The following is a 19,012-nucleotide window of genomic DNA, read 5'->3' on the forward strand; positions in this document are numbered from 1 at the left end:
ATATTCAATAACAGTTTTTATTGAATAATCGTCAATAACATCTTTATTGATAATAGAAAATGTTTAACAATACAAACTGTGAGTTTTAGGACATACAACCCAATATTTACTGCTTTAGCTTAGGAGAGATTTAATTCTTGATCTCTCTATGGTTTGACCCCATGCTTGGCACTTGTGCTACCTTGTAGTATATGTAGTGGTTCGGTGATTTATAAGTATTCTTTTGATCAGGTCTGAGGTTTGTTAACGACATAAATCTCGACCAAACAGGGGTGGTAGAGTGGATTGAAGGAGACAGTTCGAGAGAGAAGTTGGAGATCCTCCGGTATTTTCGTGGCCGGAATCGAAAAGGGGAGAAAATGGAAGTGTGCATCTGAGAAGGAAGGGGGAGAAGATGGAAGGTTTATAGGGAATCGTAAATTTTAAAAAATCTTTCAATTTCCTAATTTAAAATATTTGTAACTAATTGTAGGTTGGGACTAAAAGGAGATCCTAATTTTTGTGTAATTAACCAATTCACTTGGACATTTGTGAAAATAATAGAAAAGGTTGACATAATTGAAATATAAGACCTTTATTACGGCTTTTATGTGTTGTTAAAACAGAAAAAATAAAATAAAATTATCACAAAATGGGTTGTAAGTTTCAAATTTTTGTTTTCATTTTTAGAATATGACTAGATATTAAAGTATTTTTTTAACAAATGTGAAAACCATAATTGAGAAATTGAAAGAAAACAAACCTAAATTTCAAAAACTAAAAATAAAATCGCCCTTAAATTTCCATCTTTTCTTAAAATTGGTAATGAGTTTTTTTTTTTCTTTTACTTTTTTTCCCTATAAATATATTGAAATAGAACTTTGTTTTTAGAGTGTTTAACTTTAATCAGCTTTCAAAATGGATTTTCCTTTTGTCTTACCATGAATTTGATCTAATCTTTCTTTTCCCATCAATCTTTTATCATGATATTTAAAGAAGAGGAAAATAACTCAAAAAAGTACAAATAAAAATATGTTCATGCTTTATCCAAAATGATTAATTAAATATGCTATTCCAAACTCAAACGCAACCCATATATATACATCCATGACTTTATATTCCCAACTCAAAAAAAAAAAAAAAAAATGATTGCTATGATTTTGACTCAAATGGCATATATAATTGGTTCAATTCTTACATCAAAGGAGCAATTCTAGCCAATCAATATAAGTTTTTATTTTAAATGTAAAATACATAAAATTCATTATTATTATTTTTTTATTATTATTTATCCAATTTTGATAAAAATTAGCTTTGATGAACGAAATTTAAGATTTATTGAAAGTAGAAAAACTAAAATTGAACCAACTTCAAAATATAAAGACTAAAATGATATTTTAACTTATAGACTAATATCTCTAAATGTTACTGAATGTCGCAATAGTACAGCCGAATTTTAATTTTTTTTTTCTTAGAAAAATATCTTATTGTTATTATATGGATAAGTGAGTTCATGCTGTCTATTTTTATTTATTTTTTTATTTAACTAAGTAAATATTTACCACATCCAAACTGGCAATGGATGCTAAAATGTAAGACATGTTTGAGAGTGATTCTAAAATAGTTAAAATCACTATGAAATATGTTTTAATCATTTAAAACTAATTTTGATGATATGAAAATTGCATTTAAAAGTACAAAATTTAACATTGTATTAATTTTGAGTGATTCAAAGCGTATTTTAGAGTAAGGTAATGATAGGTGCAACCTAATCTCATGCCCGCATTTTTCTTATCCACTAAAAATCAAAATAAAACAATTCAACTTTTTTAAACAAAAATTTGCCACATAGCATATATTGTTATTGGATGTTACCTATGTTACCTATGCTGCATTAATTTTTTACGTTTTAAAATCACTTCCAAATATGCACTTAACAGTCCTAGTTCGACAAAAGCGGAGTGGATGGTGATTCAGAGGCGTAGACCGATTGAGAGTGAGAAGTAGAAGAAGGTAAGATCAAGTCTTGTTGTTTGATCTGACCCCATATCACACTATAAAACCCACATGTAATCACGATCGAACCCATCACACTGCCAATAACCAACAACATAATATTTTTAATCAACACACACAAACATACGGTCCAAATCAAGTTCGACAAAATTGAAAAATTAATAATTTATTAGATACTTTTTAAAACAAAAAAATCTACTAGACACAATCTTCAAAAACTAAATTTCAAAGACTAAAGTATAGAGAGATTGCTATAAGTAGCTTTTAAAATAAATACTAACACATGTGTTTTTAAAAAAATCAACTTAAAAAAAAAAGTAAAATAGTATTTAGATGTAATTTAGTTATATAAATTAAAGTAGACTCATTAATAATTAATTTATAATTTATTATAACATATTTATTAAAAATTTTATATGATTCGAATTTTAATTTGTGACAACATATATTAATACAGAGTAATAAATTTGGTAAACGATCAAGAAGATAACATACTTTTAGAAACTTAAATCTAAAAGCTAGTATCTATGAATTTTTACGCGTTAGTTAAAATTAAAAAGTGATTCGATTTACCTGCCGAGATAAAGCGGTTCTTGAAGAAAGGTAACGACTAAGGGGATGGCGACGACCATGCCGAGGGGCTTAAACATTACCACATAAAGTGGGCCTTTCCTTTGCAAGCACCATATGTGGACTCCTATACGAACCACACCCCCTATGCCCTGCCAAACTAATTAATTAGCTATTATCTATTCACATTGAAAAAATGGGGAGACTTCATATATTTTATAAATGTTAAATTATAATAAATATTTTTAAATTTTTTTATTTATTTTAAATATATTTCTATCTTTAAAAGTTGTAATATTACTATTCAACATTCACAAACGTCTCAAAATTACACTTGGAGTATAAGCTCTTTAAAATTTCGAATGAAAATCAAGACTTAGAACCATGTGGTGATGACTTAAAACGATGTTGTGACTCAATTTTTCGTTCTATGTTACTTGCTATATTATTTTATATATCAATTTTTGTCTAAATTTTAAAGGTAATATTGTAACTTTTAAAAGTACGAAGGAAGTTTTGAAATTAATGTCAAAGTTTAAAGGTTCATTTTTTTTTCCCCAATAATTTATCTTTTTAGAAGTTACATAAATTACTACACATATATATTAGATTGATACATGAGCTACAATCGATGGATTCAATAATGTTTATTGAGAGGCTTAGTTTAAAGCTTCAATAATATTAAATGAATAAAAAAATTAATTCTAAATTTAGGTTTTAATATGTCTAACAGGCCTCTAAACTCCTAATTCCATATTTATTGACCAATTAGATGTGAAATTGAATTTATATAAAATGAAATTTAAACATTGAATTTTGTGTTTAGTAGACTCATGATTTTTTTTTTATATATATCGACATATAACTATTAAATACAAAATTGAAAATTAAAAAATTTAGACTGGTGTGTTTGTCATTTTTCTTACCGAGACTATGATGGTGACCATTTCGATGTCTGGTCGGATTTGCCAAACAACTGGATTTGTTTCGACGATGAAGGTGAAGGCTGCAGTTTGGACTGCCATGGATAATGAGAAGAAGAATAGATTTGTCACCTTTTTGGTCGGGTACTTCTTAACAAACCATGTCTGCATAATAATATTACTTAATTTACGATTATTGGAAAACAACTGTCTAATCTCTTGTTTGATAACTATTTTCGTTTTTGTCCTTTTTTTTTTTTTTTTTTAATTTTGAAGTTTATGCTGGTTTTCTTCTCAATTATTATTATTATTATTTTAATTTATAGTTTTCATCTCTTCAGAGAAATATTAGAATTTTGTAGTCAAATTTCTAAAATACAAAAACTATTTTTTAAAAACCTTTTTTAAGAGAAAGTTAATACTTGACTTATAAATTAGTTAAATAAAATGAATAAACAAAGAAACTAAATGAGTATTGTTAGTTTAGTTATATTTATTTTCTCCCTATTTTTTTTATAAGATTCTTTTTTTACTTAAAAAAAAGTGAATTTATAACAAAATTCCAAAAAACTAAAATAAGTTCTTAACAACTTTTTTTTTTTCTTTTTTAGATTTAAAATTTGGACCTTGAATTTTGTAAACATGGTTAAAAATAGTTTTAAAAAAATTGATTTCTAATCATTATTTTCCCTCTAAGCAAAATTTTGTAAACAGCGTGAGTATTTAACATTATTTATATAAACTAACTTTCAAAAACATAAATCATCACAAAAAAGGGCCAAAATATTTTCCCTCTAAGCAATGTATAGTTTAAAATTAAAAAAACAAAAATCAAAATCAAATCAAATTCAAAGATTATAATAAAATATCTCATCTCAGTATAGTTCAATTAGTTAAATCTAAGGCACATACCCTTGACTAAAGTTCGATTTTCCAAAAAAATAAAAAATAAAAAAGTATGCAATTCTTTTTCAGAAAAAAATATCAATTTATTCTCATAAACTTTGAAGTTATCAAATTAAAACCTTGAATATAAATTATATTAATTTAAATAATCTCAAACCTTCATAACCATCCACCGTGTTCCATTTGAATAAATATCACATGAGACTTATAATTTTATCAATTAAGCCTTTAAACTTTTATAAACTAATCAATTTGTACTCTTAGTTAGGACTACTTTTAAAATCGTCCATGCATCAATCGTAATTGTCCATTTCATTAATCTAACTTTTGAAGAAGTCTATATATGTGTAAGAATTGATGCATTGACGATTTAAAAAAAATTTCATAAAGAGGCTAAATTGATTCACTTATCACTTTAGAAGATTAATTGAAGCCAATAATAAGAGAAATTAATGTTTTAGAAAGAGATAGTGTATTTTGAAATTGTTAAATCTCACTCTTGTCGTAATTTAAAATCACTATAAAACATGTCATCAATTACGCAAAATTAATTTGAGAGAAATACCTAACTGTTGTTGTGTAGCCTATAATATTTTTAAAAAATGATTTTTTTTTTTTTAAAGGAACGGAAAATAGGTTAACTGTAACCTAGAGTGTACCTAATTATTACTCTTAATTCTTGAATTACCTGTACGATGTGCCAATTTGCGGAGAGAAAACTAGCGATTAATAATAGAAAACCTCCAAAGATCCAGTTTGAATTGTGTGAGAGAAGTATATGATCATCATCTTGTTGTTTCACAAAGGACTTAGAAGAAGAGAGATTGATTAGCAATGGGCCTTTGTAAAGAGTTATTAAGGAAGTTCCTGATACAGCTAAAATGGTTCCCACACATTTGGCTTTCCCACTGCTTCTTCTCAAATCAACTTTCTCCATTCTGATTAAACCCATTAATTATTATCAAATTAATTCTATTATTATTTTATAAATGAAAAATTCTTGAGATCATATAGTTGAATATATTATGAGTTAATAATGATCATTTTACCTGAAAATACCAGCAAGAAGAAAGGTGAAAATGGGGATTAGATTTGAGAGTGCTGATAAAAGAACTGGAGAGCTGTACTTTATGCCTGTATATGCCATTATCTGTCCCACACTCCTATTCACAACAAAATCATTACCAATTGTTGGAGCTTCAAAATTAAAAATTAGATAATGGAAATATTTTAAACGGTGAAACTGTCCAAAATATTAACAAATTGTTAAAAGAGAAATTAGGGTTTTATTCTTAATTATTATTTTACTTTTTAGGTATTTTCCATTTATGTATTTTCTTTCAATGATTTCTTGATGTCTATTTATTCACCTTATAAAAAGTTAATTATGTACTCTGATTTATTCAATAATATACAAAATTAATACAAATAATAGCAAAATATCACAATCTATCTACGATGAACAGCGATAGACTGCGATAGACTACTATTTTTGTCTATCATGGTAGACAAAAATAGTAGTCTATCGCGATCTGTTGCAGATGGATAATAAAATTTTGCTATATTTATTAATATTTTGGTTCATTATAATATATTTGAAAACAATCCAAAAAAAACTCTCAAACTTCAATAGTGAAAATTGAGCTCTCAAACTTAGGAGGCATTTGGCCTACTGAGTGGAGTTAATAAGTCTGGATTTAATATATTGAAGTTAGTAAATTTGTGTTTGAAGTGTAGAGTTGTAAGATGAAGTTCTTCAATAATGGTGGAAAGTAGATTAAGAGAGAGGAGGATGAAGTTACTTGATAAATTTAAAAAGTAGAGATAGGGAGGAAGATAGAGTTCTTTGACAAATGTGAAAAGTAGAAAAAGAGAGGAAGACAAAGTTACTCGAATAGATGTGCAAACTTCAATAATGCTTACTATATATTGAAGTTGAATTATTTATACCAACGTAAAAAGTTGGTGGGTCGAACAAAAGTTTATACGGGTTTAATTTTACGTGTGTATATATATATATATTTTTTCAAAATGGTCATTTTTGTCCTTGTACTTTAAAAAAATGACCATTTTGATCAATTTATTTTCATTTTTACTTCATTTTTAAGGGATCAAAATGGTCATTTTTTAAAGTTCAAGAATCAAAATGAATTAAAGGTAAAAATATAAAGACCAAAATGAATATTTTGAAAATATAGAGACTAAATGAACCAAATCCAATAGTTTAGATAGAAAGATAATATTTAAATCTATATATGGTTGAAAATATAGCTTTGCTGTTACCCATTAAGCCCAAGGAGAGAGAAGCCAAGGATCATATAGAAAGAGAGAGGGGTGGCCTCTTTATCTCTGCATAAGTTATAAATTAACCATCAGAATATTTCATTAAAAAAAAATGTAAAATCATTAAGTTTCTCTTCACACTATTTGAATTTTTTATATTTGAAAATTACTACCATTCAAAAGTTTATATATTTTGTTTTTATTTTTTTATTAGTGCTTTGAAATACCAAGTCAACTTTTTAATTTTTTTAATTAAAAGTTGGGTTTTGTTGGTAATGATTTCATATTTTTTAAAATTTCATAAACACTTCTTAGTTTTTAAAATTTAACTTGATTTTTTAAAATAGGAATAGAAAGTAGATTACAAAATATAAAAACTTATATAAATAGCATTTATAAACTTAATTTTCAAAACCCAAAAGATTATTAAATGAGGTCATAATTTTTTTTTCTTGTTGTTAATAAGAAACAATTTCATTGATAATATGAAATTAAAAAAGGGAAAACTCCCGAAGAAGAGACTACAAATTACCTTTTGAGTTCAAAATGATACTAGTATAGTAATAGTGTTGAAATAAGGAAGAGCATTTACAGCTCCACACGTACCTTCTTTTGATTTTCTTTAAAAAAATGAAAAAATAAATAGAAAACTAAAAACAAAATCGTTAAAAATAGGTGAAGATCAAGAAGACGAAGAACCTGGATCGAGATAGGAGGAGAAAGGGAAGAAAAAGGAAAGTGGCAAGAGCATTAGAATAGACAGCAAAAACCAAGGTGTTCATTCCTTTGGACATGGCAGCTTTGCTTAGTGTTGATGTGATCACATCCATGATTTCCACCATTATCATAGCAGTGAAGGTCATTACACCCTCCATCATTTCTTCTTCTTCTTCTTCCTTTCTTCTAAAATTTCTCTGATGAACTCATTCTATCATAAAGAACAATGAAAAAAAGAGGGGCATATTATTGTTTATTAATCAATACTCCATTCTTGTTTCAAAAGCTTAATATTTTAATTTGGTGGGGCTTTAGATGGTGATAAAAGGGCTACTAATTAAAAAGTCTACTAAGAAAGCCAAAAAAATAAAAAGAATAATAAAATTAGAAATATCTTGTAGAACAATAATGGAGATTCTTTTTCTAAAATAAAATTGGTGGTGTCATATTCATATTAGTCTTTAGTAGTTGTTTGAATAAACAAGCTTCCAACAAATTTTGGGAATATAATACCTAACCTAACCCAACAATCATTGTATTATTTGTCATCTTTTTTAGTTAAAAAGATGACGACATGTTTGGGAGTAATTTTGAGTTGGTTGAAATCACTTTTGTCGTTTTTAAATTGGTTACGAAACATGTTTTTAATTATTTAAAACCAATTTTGATAATATGAAAATTACATTTAAAAGTATAAAATTAAATATTAAAATGGTTTTGAGTGATTGAAAGTATATTTCATAATCATTTTCCACATGATAAAAGTGATTTCAAAATTTTTGACAATTTTTTGGTGCATCTTAAGATACATGTAACGCCTCGAGTTAGGAGGGAGATATGAATGAACTGAGATCATATCTGAATAAAAGGGATTCTCAGAACACGAAAATATAGTTAAGAAAGGCTTAAAATAATTGAAATTCACTGCCTATACTAATAAGATACTTCTTTATTTTCGGTGGCTCAATCATAAGAACTCCAAAGTTAAACGTGGTTGGATTGGAGTGACTTTTAAAAAGATAGGTGCAACTCATGATGCACTAATGCATTGCTCTTTTAAAAATTGTTAAATCACATTGAAACTTGTTTTTAATATTTGATATATGTAATTTTGATTGTATGAAAAATCATGCTTAAAAATATGAAACCGAATATTAAATTGCTTTTGATTAATTAATGCTAAGGTATGTTGTAGTTTATTTTGAAGATGACAAAAATAATGAAAACTATTTTGAAGTTCCTTCCAAGTATATCCAGATTAAGTAAAATTTATTTTTTGTGTCGTAGCCCTTTATTTATTCCAATTAAATCATAAGTTCAATCGTGTGTTTGATTGTATCTTATATTAGTCATAGAATCTAGAATAATATACATTTTTAATCCCTAAGATTTAAGGTTAATATCTATTTGATTTCTGAAGTTTAAAAAAGGTCACACATTACGTTAAATTTTAAATGAGGTGGAAAATTATATTAATTTAGTGGACAACAAAGAAATAACAGAGCACACACGCACTCACGCCACACACATATGCACATACACACACATGCACACACGCATGCGTACACATAGTATAACAATTTCGTATGATAGGATTCGAGCCTGTGACTTCTTGCTTAAGAGTGTACGACTTGTGTCAGTTTTATGTCAGTTGGGTTATGTTAATCTTAGCATACATTGTTAAAATATTCAGCAATTGATGTTTGAGATTTTGTCTTTACTAAATTTAGGGGTATTCGTGGGTTGGGTTGGGTTGGGTTGGGTTTAGGGATATTTTAAGCCCAACCCTATGGTTCGGTTTGTGTATTTTTCTAACCCAAACTAGTCCTTGTTAAATTATGAACCCGAACCAAATCAACCCATAAAAAATGGAACCAAACCAACCCATAAAAAATGGGTTGGGTTGGTTCGGTTCCATCGGTTCCCTAAAAAAAAAGCTTGGAATCACCAATAAATTCCATAATCTACAAGAACGATATCCAAAATCTATTATAACAAAACAAGTCTCCAAAATTCACAAGAAAGACCATAATGTCTACAAAATTCAAAATATAGGCAACAATGTTTTCAAACGTCTACAAAATCCATAAGTAAGACTAAAATATCTACTAGGGATGTTCATGGGTTGGGTTGGGTTGAAAGACTTTTTAGACTCAACTCAATTATTCAGATTGTAAATTTTTTCAACCCAAATAACCTTTATTAAAAAATGAACCCAACCCAATTCAACCCAACCATAAAATATTTGGGTTGGGTTGGTTCGGGTTAATCAGGTCATTTATTTAAAATTTTATTCTAAAAAGAAGAAAAACGTAAATATGTAAAAGTCTAATTTAATTATTTTCATATATGAATTAAAATTAACAACTCAATTTCAATTTATATAGTGAAAATTTTCTTTCTAAAGTGTAAAGAAACTACTTCTAAAAGTTGTTGAAGAATAAATTATTCAAAAAATATTAGAATTAAATAAAATTAAAATCAATATATATATAAATAATTGTGTCATAAGTAGGAAAAAAATATATTTTAAAGTTAATAATAAATTCGGATTGGTTTGGGTTGGTTCATGGGTTCACTTAATATAACCCAGGGTTGGTTTGAATTATATTAGGTGAACCCATAAACCAACCCAACCCATAAAATTTTCATTTATTTGAATCCAACCCAACCCAAATGAGTTGATAAACCAACCTAAACTGCACGGGTTGGGATGGGTTAATCAGTTTTTTCGGGTCATCGGGTTTTTTGAACACCCCTAACTAAATTTAGAGAACAAGTTTTTTTTTTTACTATCATAGGTTTGGAAAAAAAAAAAAAACATCCCTTCCTTTCCCTTCCCCTCAATCTCCTATCTCTCATCAGTGGGCTTCGATCAGCTGCTCATGACCAATCGGCCATCGACAACTATTTTTTCTTCCCTTTCCTCTTCTTCCTCTCCCTCCCCTTGTGAAATTTGTACGGATGACCTAATTTTTAGGTCCAAAATGTCAAATGACCCATTTTTAAAAAATAATGTCAATTGACCCTCTGCTGACATCATCGCCATACCAAATTACGTAAATTGCCCTTACTTCTTTGTCTTCTTACCTTTTTACTAAAAACCCACCAAAACTAAAAACTCTTCATTCAAATTTTCCAAGGCTAATGGCTTCGTATCGCTCATAAACTAAAAACTCTTTAGAATCCATCATTTCAGCTTGCAAATGATTCTACTACCGCCGACAATCGAATCTGATCGGTAAATCTTTCAATATGTACCTGAAAATGTCTTACATTGATCGGTAATGAGGCTTTATGGGTCGTTCTAGGTTTAGAAATAACTTATATGGTTTTTTTTTTTTGTTTGTTTTTTAGTTTTCGATGTGTTTTGTGGTTGAAGACGAGTAGAAAGAGTTTGTGAGCGAGATAAGTGAGAGTGAAATCGGTAGAGCAAACCGGAGAGAGCGAATGTGAGCGAGATAAGTGAACCTATGGTTTTTTTTGTTTGTTTTTCTAGTTTTCGATGTGTTATGTGGTTGAAGACGAGTAAAAAGAGAGAATGTGAGCGAGATAAGTGAGAGCGACATCGAAGAGAGGGATACTGGAGAGAGCGATACTGGAGAGAGCGACACCAGCGAGAGTGAATCTAGCGAGAGCAGGTCTAGCGAGAGCGAATCCAGCGAAATTTAAACAGAATGTTGTTTTACATTTTTTTTTCTGAAGGAGTTTGCTGATTGAATCTTTATTTCATGCAGGATTGATTTAAGATGGCAACACGTTTCAGAATACCCGAAGCCGACTGATTTTCTGGTCAAGTAATCAGCTTGGCCCACATTGTTAATGCAAACAAGATTGTGAAAGAGAAGCTTATGCCAAGGCAGTTGGACATATATAAGAGAACAGTTTTTGGGCGTTTTGTAGACGTTGACATGGTGTTTAACAACCCAATTATCCATCACATGTTACTGAGAGATGTGAAGAGGACAAGATTAGACTCAATGTCATTCTCTGTTTGTGTGTCACTTTTTCGAAGGATGACTTTTTGTTGATGATTGGTTTATGGTAATCCTCATCACGAGTTGATCAGAACCAGCAGTTCTCGTATAAACTTGCTATCAAGTATTTTGGTAATCGAGTGACGAAGGACACTTTACACCTCCGTCAACTTGAAGAAAAATATAAGGACTTGGAGTTTGAAAATGATGATGATGCTATGAAGATCGGTCTAGTTTACTATACTGAGGTCGCAATGATTGAAAAAAACAAACAGAAAAATAAAAACTTGGAGTACTACGACAGTCTTGATTGGGGTACCATTATTTAAGAGAGAACATTGGATGCCCTAAAGAGTGTGTTGAATGATAAGAGCAGTCTATACAAGAGAAGGGTAAACAAAAAGACTGTGTTGAATGATAAGAGCAATCTATACAAGAGAAGGGTCAAAGAAAATAAAAACTACATTGTGAAGTACTCTTTACGTGGATTTCCACAAGCGTTCCAGGTAAATTTGCTTAATATAATAATCGTGTTGTTTGATCTAACATTACTATTGTTCTTAATATATTTTAAATTTTATTTAGGTATGGACATACGAGATCCTAGCTTCATTGATAATTGGGAATATTGCGGAGCGAAGGAGCAAGGTGGCTTCGCCCTGCATATTACGATGGTCATGCTCCCACTCAGTGTCCTTCAAAGTACTTGAGAGAGAGATATTCGAGTCTAACAATGTACGTTTACTCTATGCATAATATGTTTATCTGGTCATTAAATTGACATTAACCAGTTTACTGGGTTGTTAATGCAGATAAAGGTTAAAGAGGGCATTATCATGTCAGATGCGGAAAGGGAGTTTCGGGATACCCCAGTGAACAGACGACCTATATTTGAGCTAGGTGCGGATGATGATAGTTCTGAAAGTGGCAATAGGTCAACTAGTGATAGGGGTAGTCCTGAAAGTGAAAGTAACGGTGATGATCATCGTGGAGATGACAATGATGAAGTTGTCAGGGTGAAGGGAGGGGATGAACATGAGCATTCTGAGCACGAGGATGCTGAATATGGAAGGGTGGAAGGAGGGACATACACACCTAATGATGATATGTTCCATGATGTGATGGGGGACGTACGCGAGGAGGACGAGTTGAACCAACATGATGTCTATCTTGCGGACTCCCGTAGAAAGCGACCTATGGATGAAAAGTGTCCTGAGTGTGCTGCCCACTGTAGGGAGGGAGCCAATCCCGACAAGTCTATTTATTCATACCTGTGGACTATTGAGAGAGCGAGATGTTCAGAGAGAGCAAGATTGTGAGAGAGAGCGAGATTTAGAAAGTGAGATGTTGAGAGAGAGCGAGATTGAGAGAGTATGAAGTTATTGTTTTTTGTTACAAGTATGAAGATTGAGAGAGTATGAAGTTATCTGTTTTTGTTACAAGTATGAAGACTGGGAGAGTATGAAGATTGCTATTATATAAATACTCCAACTTGTTATTGTTTTTTGTTTACAAGATGAAAGTATGAAGTATGAAGTGTTACAAGTATGAAGTATGAAAAAGTATGAAGTATGTTACAAGTATGAAAAAGTATGAAGTATGTTACAAGTATGTTACAAGTATGACGTATGAAAAAATGTTCAATGGTATTTATAAAAATTGAAATGTTACAAGTTAGTTACAAACTAAACTGGATGAGGGGTATTTGTGTCTCGGTCTCTGGAATTTTAAGCACGCCGCACGGTTGTAAGCGGTTCAGTACAATTTTGGCGGTTATGCCTATAATTCCCTCACCGACCACATTTCATTTGTCTGCGAAATTCTCCTCTGGATGGTATTCTTCTCACTCTCCGTCGCCTGGCTTGTGGCACAAACTTCGAAGTAAGGATAATCTTTTCTACGTATCCAGAAGATATTTTCTATTCAGATATGTGGCCAAGTGGATTTATAGGTTCCGCATATGCAGTCATTGGAGAGTTTACTGTATAAAATCGACTACAAAGACTGTGGATGGGTATATTTCTTTCTTTTGCAGCAACAATTGCATGCGAACACGGGATACCAAGTGAGTCGAATTCCTTACACGCGCATTCCTTTGTGTGAAGATTGACAATACCATCCAATCGATTATCTCACACGGGTACCCGATAACAATCAATAGGCTCCACCCGATATCGTCTGCCCTTATCGGCCTCACTTGACAATCGGGTTTCTGTCAGAGTGCAATGTCGTTCGAGATGTCCAGTAATTCCTCCATTCGTAGAATCACGATTGGAGCATTCCTCTAACATGTTCAATCAAGCATACTATGAGCATTAGTCAATACTCTTTAGTTAAGGAATTGAAACACTCTGCACTATTGGATGTCATGTTATCATATCTTCATTCTATTTGGTAAACCTGTGCCCACCTTTGAAGACCGATGTCTTCCAAATATTTTGTGACAACATCGTCTCTATAACTGCGGAGTTCGTCTTATTTTTTCTGGAACTCTGTCATGCGAAATGCCCTTGTTGCATCTCTAAATATCCTAACAACTATGTTATCCTTTAAGTTTGTAACCAGAATCTATTCTATATGCTATGTGCACAATCCATGAAATGTTGTGGGAAAAAAATGCACGAATAACATTGCCGATAGATACCATCTGATCAGACATAAACACCAAATTATCGGGTTCTCCGATACTTCATTTCAAGTTTAACATAAACCATTTCCATGTTCGATCGGTTTCATTGTCCACTATTGCATATGCTAATGGGTATAATTGATTGTTCCCGTCCATAGAAACCGCAACCAACATGGTGCCTTTGTATTTTCCTTTCCAATGCGACCCATCAACAATAATACAAGGTCGACAGCTTGCGAAACCTCTAATACAAAGCCCTAATGCCATAAACATATACTTGAAATGCACCTCATCTTCAAGTTTGATCTCAAAGACTGTACCCGGATTCTCTATTTTTAGCGCTTCTCCATAAGCATGTAGTATGAAGTATGAGTATTCTAGAGTACCTCTAGTGAGATTATACGCAGCTTCCCTTGCACGCCACGTTTTATCATAACTTACGTTCACACCATAATCTCTCCTCATATCCTCAACGATATGACAAGGTTTATAAATACGTCTTATTCCCATGAACTTATCTTTAATGAGCTGACCAACAACCGTAGCAGTTGCTTGTCTATGGTCGTGATTCAAAATTCCAATGGAACATGTGCGAACTGCAATACTTTGTGATCTTGAATATATCAGACCCTTCCATTTTAACTGCACGAAGACTCCACTTACATGTCTCCCCAATGCATTTGACAGTAAATACAGATTTGGTTGATTTCCTTACCTTAAATTCAAAATTTTTGTTGATGGACAAAATAGATAATCTCATTTTCAAGTTCTTTTTGCTAAAAATATAGTTGACCAACTTCAACGTCCTCTGTCCCAGATGAAGAGGTGCCAAGCATAATCAACTTTATCCTATGACTTGAAGACACAGATGGTTGAACCACTAAAGCTGCTATAGAACGACACACATCTCCATAATCACGATCAATTTCATTCAATCCTACTGGTTGCTCATTCACATCCATTGAAGGACCACAATCCAATAATCGAATGTTGATGGTACAGTGTTGGTAGACAATAGAATATCATCCTCTTGCCGACGAAACCGATATGATTCCTTGTATTGTCTGTGCACAGCCGTATCATCATAACTCACATTTCCAAACCCCATTCCAACCCTTTCCTCCTGATTAGACTTCAATGTTACAGTTATCTGAAGTCTACTAAGTTATTCTCACAAACGAAGGAAGTGAACATCATCATCATTCATTATGCATTGTGGAGGGGCTTCAAATTCAAGCTTATATTTAACTTTCAGGATAAGATCAAACTCTAAAGAACTGACATTTGTAACCCTATAAATGCAAGATTTAAGTTCTTCATAATTCAATGTATGAGGCACAACGATTCCTTTCAACTATCCTCTAATATACGAACTTTCATTTTCATCTCAATCACATCCAAATCGAATAAATAGACACTTTTCTGTCATCCTACAAAGCAAGAGAATATTTGTCATTTAGCTGTACAAGCAATTGAAGTGTACACTCGCTCTCAATCTCGCTCTCTCTCTTAATCTCACTCTCTCAAAATCTCGCTCTCTCTCGTAATCTCACTCCCTCTCTTACTCTTGCTCTCTCTCTTACTTTTACTCTCTCTCTTACTCTTCCTTTTTTTTACTCTTTCCCAATACAAAATTTTGTAATGCTACCTTTCCAGAAATAAAATAGCAAAAATAATTAAACAGACTCAAAATAATTCACCTTTCTGAAAAAACTGTTCGTTTCTGAGAAAGCCTCATCTTGAAAATCCCCGTTCAAAAAATCTCCGTGCAACAAAATACCATCGAAAACCAGAGAAGTAATCACCTTTGAAATAGAGTTTAGAGTTTAAAGAAATCACCATTGTATTGTGTTTAGGTATTATTGATTTGATTTGAGGCTTCCGTCGTGAAAATTGTCAAATCATTCGTACACTGATAAGCAATCACATCAAACCAGGGAATTTCAAGCGAGTGCGAGAGCGTTTAATCAGACGAGAGCGAGATTTACCTCGTGAGGCTGGCGTAATGGCAATTTACGTAATTTGGTATGACGATGATATCAGCAGATGGTCAATTGACATTATTTTTTAAAAATGGGCCATTTGACATTTTGGACCCAAAAATTGGGTCATCCGTATAAATTTCCCCCTCCCCTTGGATTTCTCCTTCATTTCTCATTCTACTTTATTTCACCCAAAAGAAAGAAAGAAAAAAAAAAAACTCCCTCATTATAAGAATTCCAACATTGAAGCATGGTGTCAATCACACTGGCTGTGGATCACTAGATCTTCTCGCTGCCTGTCGGCCACCCAGTGACAGTCATTGAAGATTAACTTTTAGTTTTTGTTCCTTCTTCTTCTTCCTCCATCTCTCATCTAATTTTTTCAAACAAAAAAGAGGAAGTCATCACATCACTCATCAAAGTCTCTTCACCAATTCTTTGAAGCGGTCAAACACCTCCATCCTGTAGAAGAAGCAATGAAATCATATTCAAATATATTAATTCCTCCATTATCTCTTTAATTTGAACCTCGTTCAAATTAAATAATTTAATTATTTGAATCTCATTCAAATAAATAAATCATCCATATTATGTAGTTGTAGTTTGAAGCCTATTCAACTAAACTTTATAATAAAGTATGTTTTAATTGTATCCAATACAACTAACATTTTTCCTAATAAATTTGAATTCTTCGATTTTTCTTTAACATATTTGATCCTTGTTGATCTGTGGTGAGCTAGCAAAGAGAGCTTATGAATCTACAGATTATAAGCTCCATTGATCCATTCATTGACTACATAATAGCCATTATAGAACCATAATTGAAATCGTATGAACTGTTGGACAAGTTGTATCCATGGATGTAACGTGTGTTTAGATTGACTTTTTAAGTGTCTAAATAATAAGTATAAATAAGTACAAATAAAAATTGTTTATAAATAATTAGAAAGTCAATCCGAATGGGGCTATATTCATTATAAATAAGTCGATCATTCATGAGTTGTTCGTAAATATCGCTGGGTCAACAGCTCGTTTTACTCATGTGATAACCTCTATCTCCTTAAGTGTCGTTGATCCTCTAATGAACAATTTATTTAAATCCAACCATAAAATTAGTCCCTCTACGACCAGTGAGAAGGTAAAGCCCCTTGTTTAAATTCTGAAGTCAACACTTAAGGGAACTGCTCATTTACTTACCCTATATGGGAAGGAATGAATTTCATCTTATAAAGTTATGTTCCCAGCTCTTTATTCGGTCCGATCCCCAAAATGGTAGGCATATTGAGTTGACAACTCAAGTCATTCTCACCCTTGCAAATCAAAGGACGAGCCCTCACAAACAGAAGTTCATAATTCACTCAAGACTAAGATCGAGCCACACATGATCATCTTGTAAACTATTAATCTTATCAATGAGTAGATTCACAAATAAAGATTGATTTTGTATTGAAAAAATTGATATAAATTGAAGAAGATAGGTGAATAAAGGTATATTTGTCTCTCATCACATTCTTCAGCAAAGGGACCCAAAAACAAGTTTTTAAAAGATGTGCTCATTCTTAGAAATAAAAACTGAAATAGCCCATCTTCATCTTTACAATTTTCCACCAGACATCTACCTAAAAGACCCAAACAATATCTCTAACCCAACCTAACTCAAACATTGAAATTCGGGTCGAGTCATCGAATTTTGTGGCTTTTTTCTCCTTTATCTCTCTCTTCTTTTTCCCATTTTCCTTCCTCCCTCTTCAACATTCGTATGCAACTTTAAAAAAATTGGAAAAAAAAACACATACGTAAGCTTTCCAAAATCTGATTTATTTTTCATAGTAAATCCAAACACACACATACATACACACACACGTACAAACTTACTTAGAGCGATTGTTGGCTAGATGTGGAAGTGGAGCAGTGAACGAGTACTGTCAGAGACGTGGAGAGATACAGAGGTGCATGGAGGAGAGGTAGAGAGATGTCGGAGGCACGAGGAGGAGAGGTAGAGAGACAGAAGAAGAGAGGAAAACACCAGAGAGTAGATCGAGGTTGTGTTGTTCTGCTAACTGCTAATCCTATTATATATATTTTAACACTACAAGAAATTTGGCCTATGATGTCGGTTGAAAAAACTAAATACGGATATATAATGTCGGTTTCTTAAAAAAAACGGATCTTTAATATCGGTTTTAAGCCAACATTAAAGATGCGACTACAATGTTAGTATAAAACAGACATTAAAGATCCACCCTAAATTTTCTAGTTTTCAACTCACTTTTCTTTTTGTAAGCTCACACTTTTTCCTCTCACACAACTCCCACTCCTTTTCTTTTTTGTAACCCATTCTTCTGCTATCGCTTTCGATCTCATCCCTAACCCTCAAAACCCTATCTCTTTCTAACCCTAAAATCAAACTCCCCTCTCTCGATCCTTCTTCCATTCGCCTTCTTCCAAATCCCATTTCCATTTATTCTTTCGTTCTTTGTTGTCATAGGGTTTCTCTTCCCCTCTCCTCTTGCCTTGTCCTAAATGTTGCCAATTCATCCGATTATGATCAAGAAGAAGACACTCTTGAGGCCAATGGAAAAGATTCTAGCTATGCTCTTGAACTTGTTTGTCGGAAATCTTCTTTTCAGCATTGATAGTGCTCAACTCGTCAGATTGTTTGAAAACACTTAACAAATTGAAAGGGTCAAAAGCTTCAAGCCTCTTTGAGCAACGTTGTTTGAGCTCCATTCCAACATCGTCGAAGTAGATCTAAGAGTACAACCATTTTCCTTCTAGCTGCCTTTTCATTTTTGCCAAACTCGTATTATATTTTCACTTCTCATTGATTATAGATCTTAGTAGCCTAACTATGTCTCTACATATGGCGTTTAGTTTTTTTTTCCTTTTTGAAATTAAAAATCAAATACATGGATGTTTTTCTTTCTTCGGTTAACTTAAAGGATCTTTCACTACTGCAGCTAGTGCTATATCATTTTTTCCCTTCTAGAATTTTGAATCCAATTATTGTTATCTATGAACTCACTTATG

The 19,012-nt window shown here is 31.8% G+C and overlaps 1 protein-coding gene across 2 annotated transcripts; it reads right to left on the reverse strand.

Moving 5' to 3' along the window:
• Positions 1-1,666: 1,666 nt before the first annotated feature.
• Positions 1,667-7,830, reverse strand: LOC120079553 (WAT1-related protein At3g28050-like). 2 transcript variants are annotated; one of them, XM_039033774.2, is made up of 7 exons: positions 7,377-7,830; positions 6,678-6,743; positions 5,444-5,557; positions 5,083-5,332; positions 3,492-3,653; positions 2,569-2,717; positions 1,667-2,072 (listed from the first exon to the last, which is right to left on the reverse strand). In XM_039033774.2, exons 1-7 carry the CDS (start codon positions 7,553-7,555, stop codon positions 1,922-1,924), a joined length of 1,071 nt encoding a protein of 356 aa, XP_038889702.1. In that variant the 5' UTR covers positions 7,556-7,830; the 3' UTR covers positions 1,667-1,921. The 2 variants fall into 2 exon arrangements, with proteins under 2 accessions (XP_038889702.1, XP_038889703.1); XM_039033775.2 differs by lacking the exon at positions 6,678-6,743 and having other exon boundaries at positions 7,377-7,695.
• Positions 7,831-19,012: the final 11,182 nt, after the last annotated feature.

Source organism: Benincasa hispida, chromosome 6 (genome assembly GCF_027475165.1).
Source record: "Benincasa hispida cultivar pf3 chromosome 6, pf3_genome.v1.1, whole genome shotgun sequence".
Lineage (NCBI taxonomy): Eukaryota > Viridiplantae > Streptophyta > Magnoliopsida > Cucurbitales > Cucurbitaceae > Benincasa > Benincasa hispida.

What these genes read in the sequence shown, in the direction of transcription:
- LOC120079553 (XM_039033774.2), bottom strand. Translation starts at nt 7,555, where the DNA reads ATGATGGAGGGTGTAATGACCTTCACTGCTATGATAATGGTGGAAATC. An exon ending in CTTCTTGCTGGTATTTTCAG is followed by an intron (nt 5,333 to 5,443) that starts GTAAAATGATCA and finishes GGGTTTAATCAG; the next exon opens with AATGGAGAAAGTTGATTTGA. An exon ending in CAAATTGGCACATCGTACAG is followed by an intron (nt 3,654 to 5,082) that starts GTAATTCAAGAA and finishes ATTATTATGCAG; the next exon opens with ACATGGTTTGTTAAGAAGTA.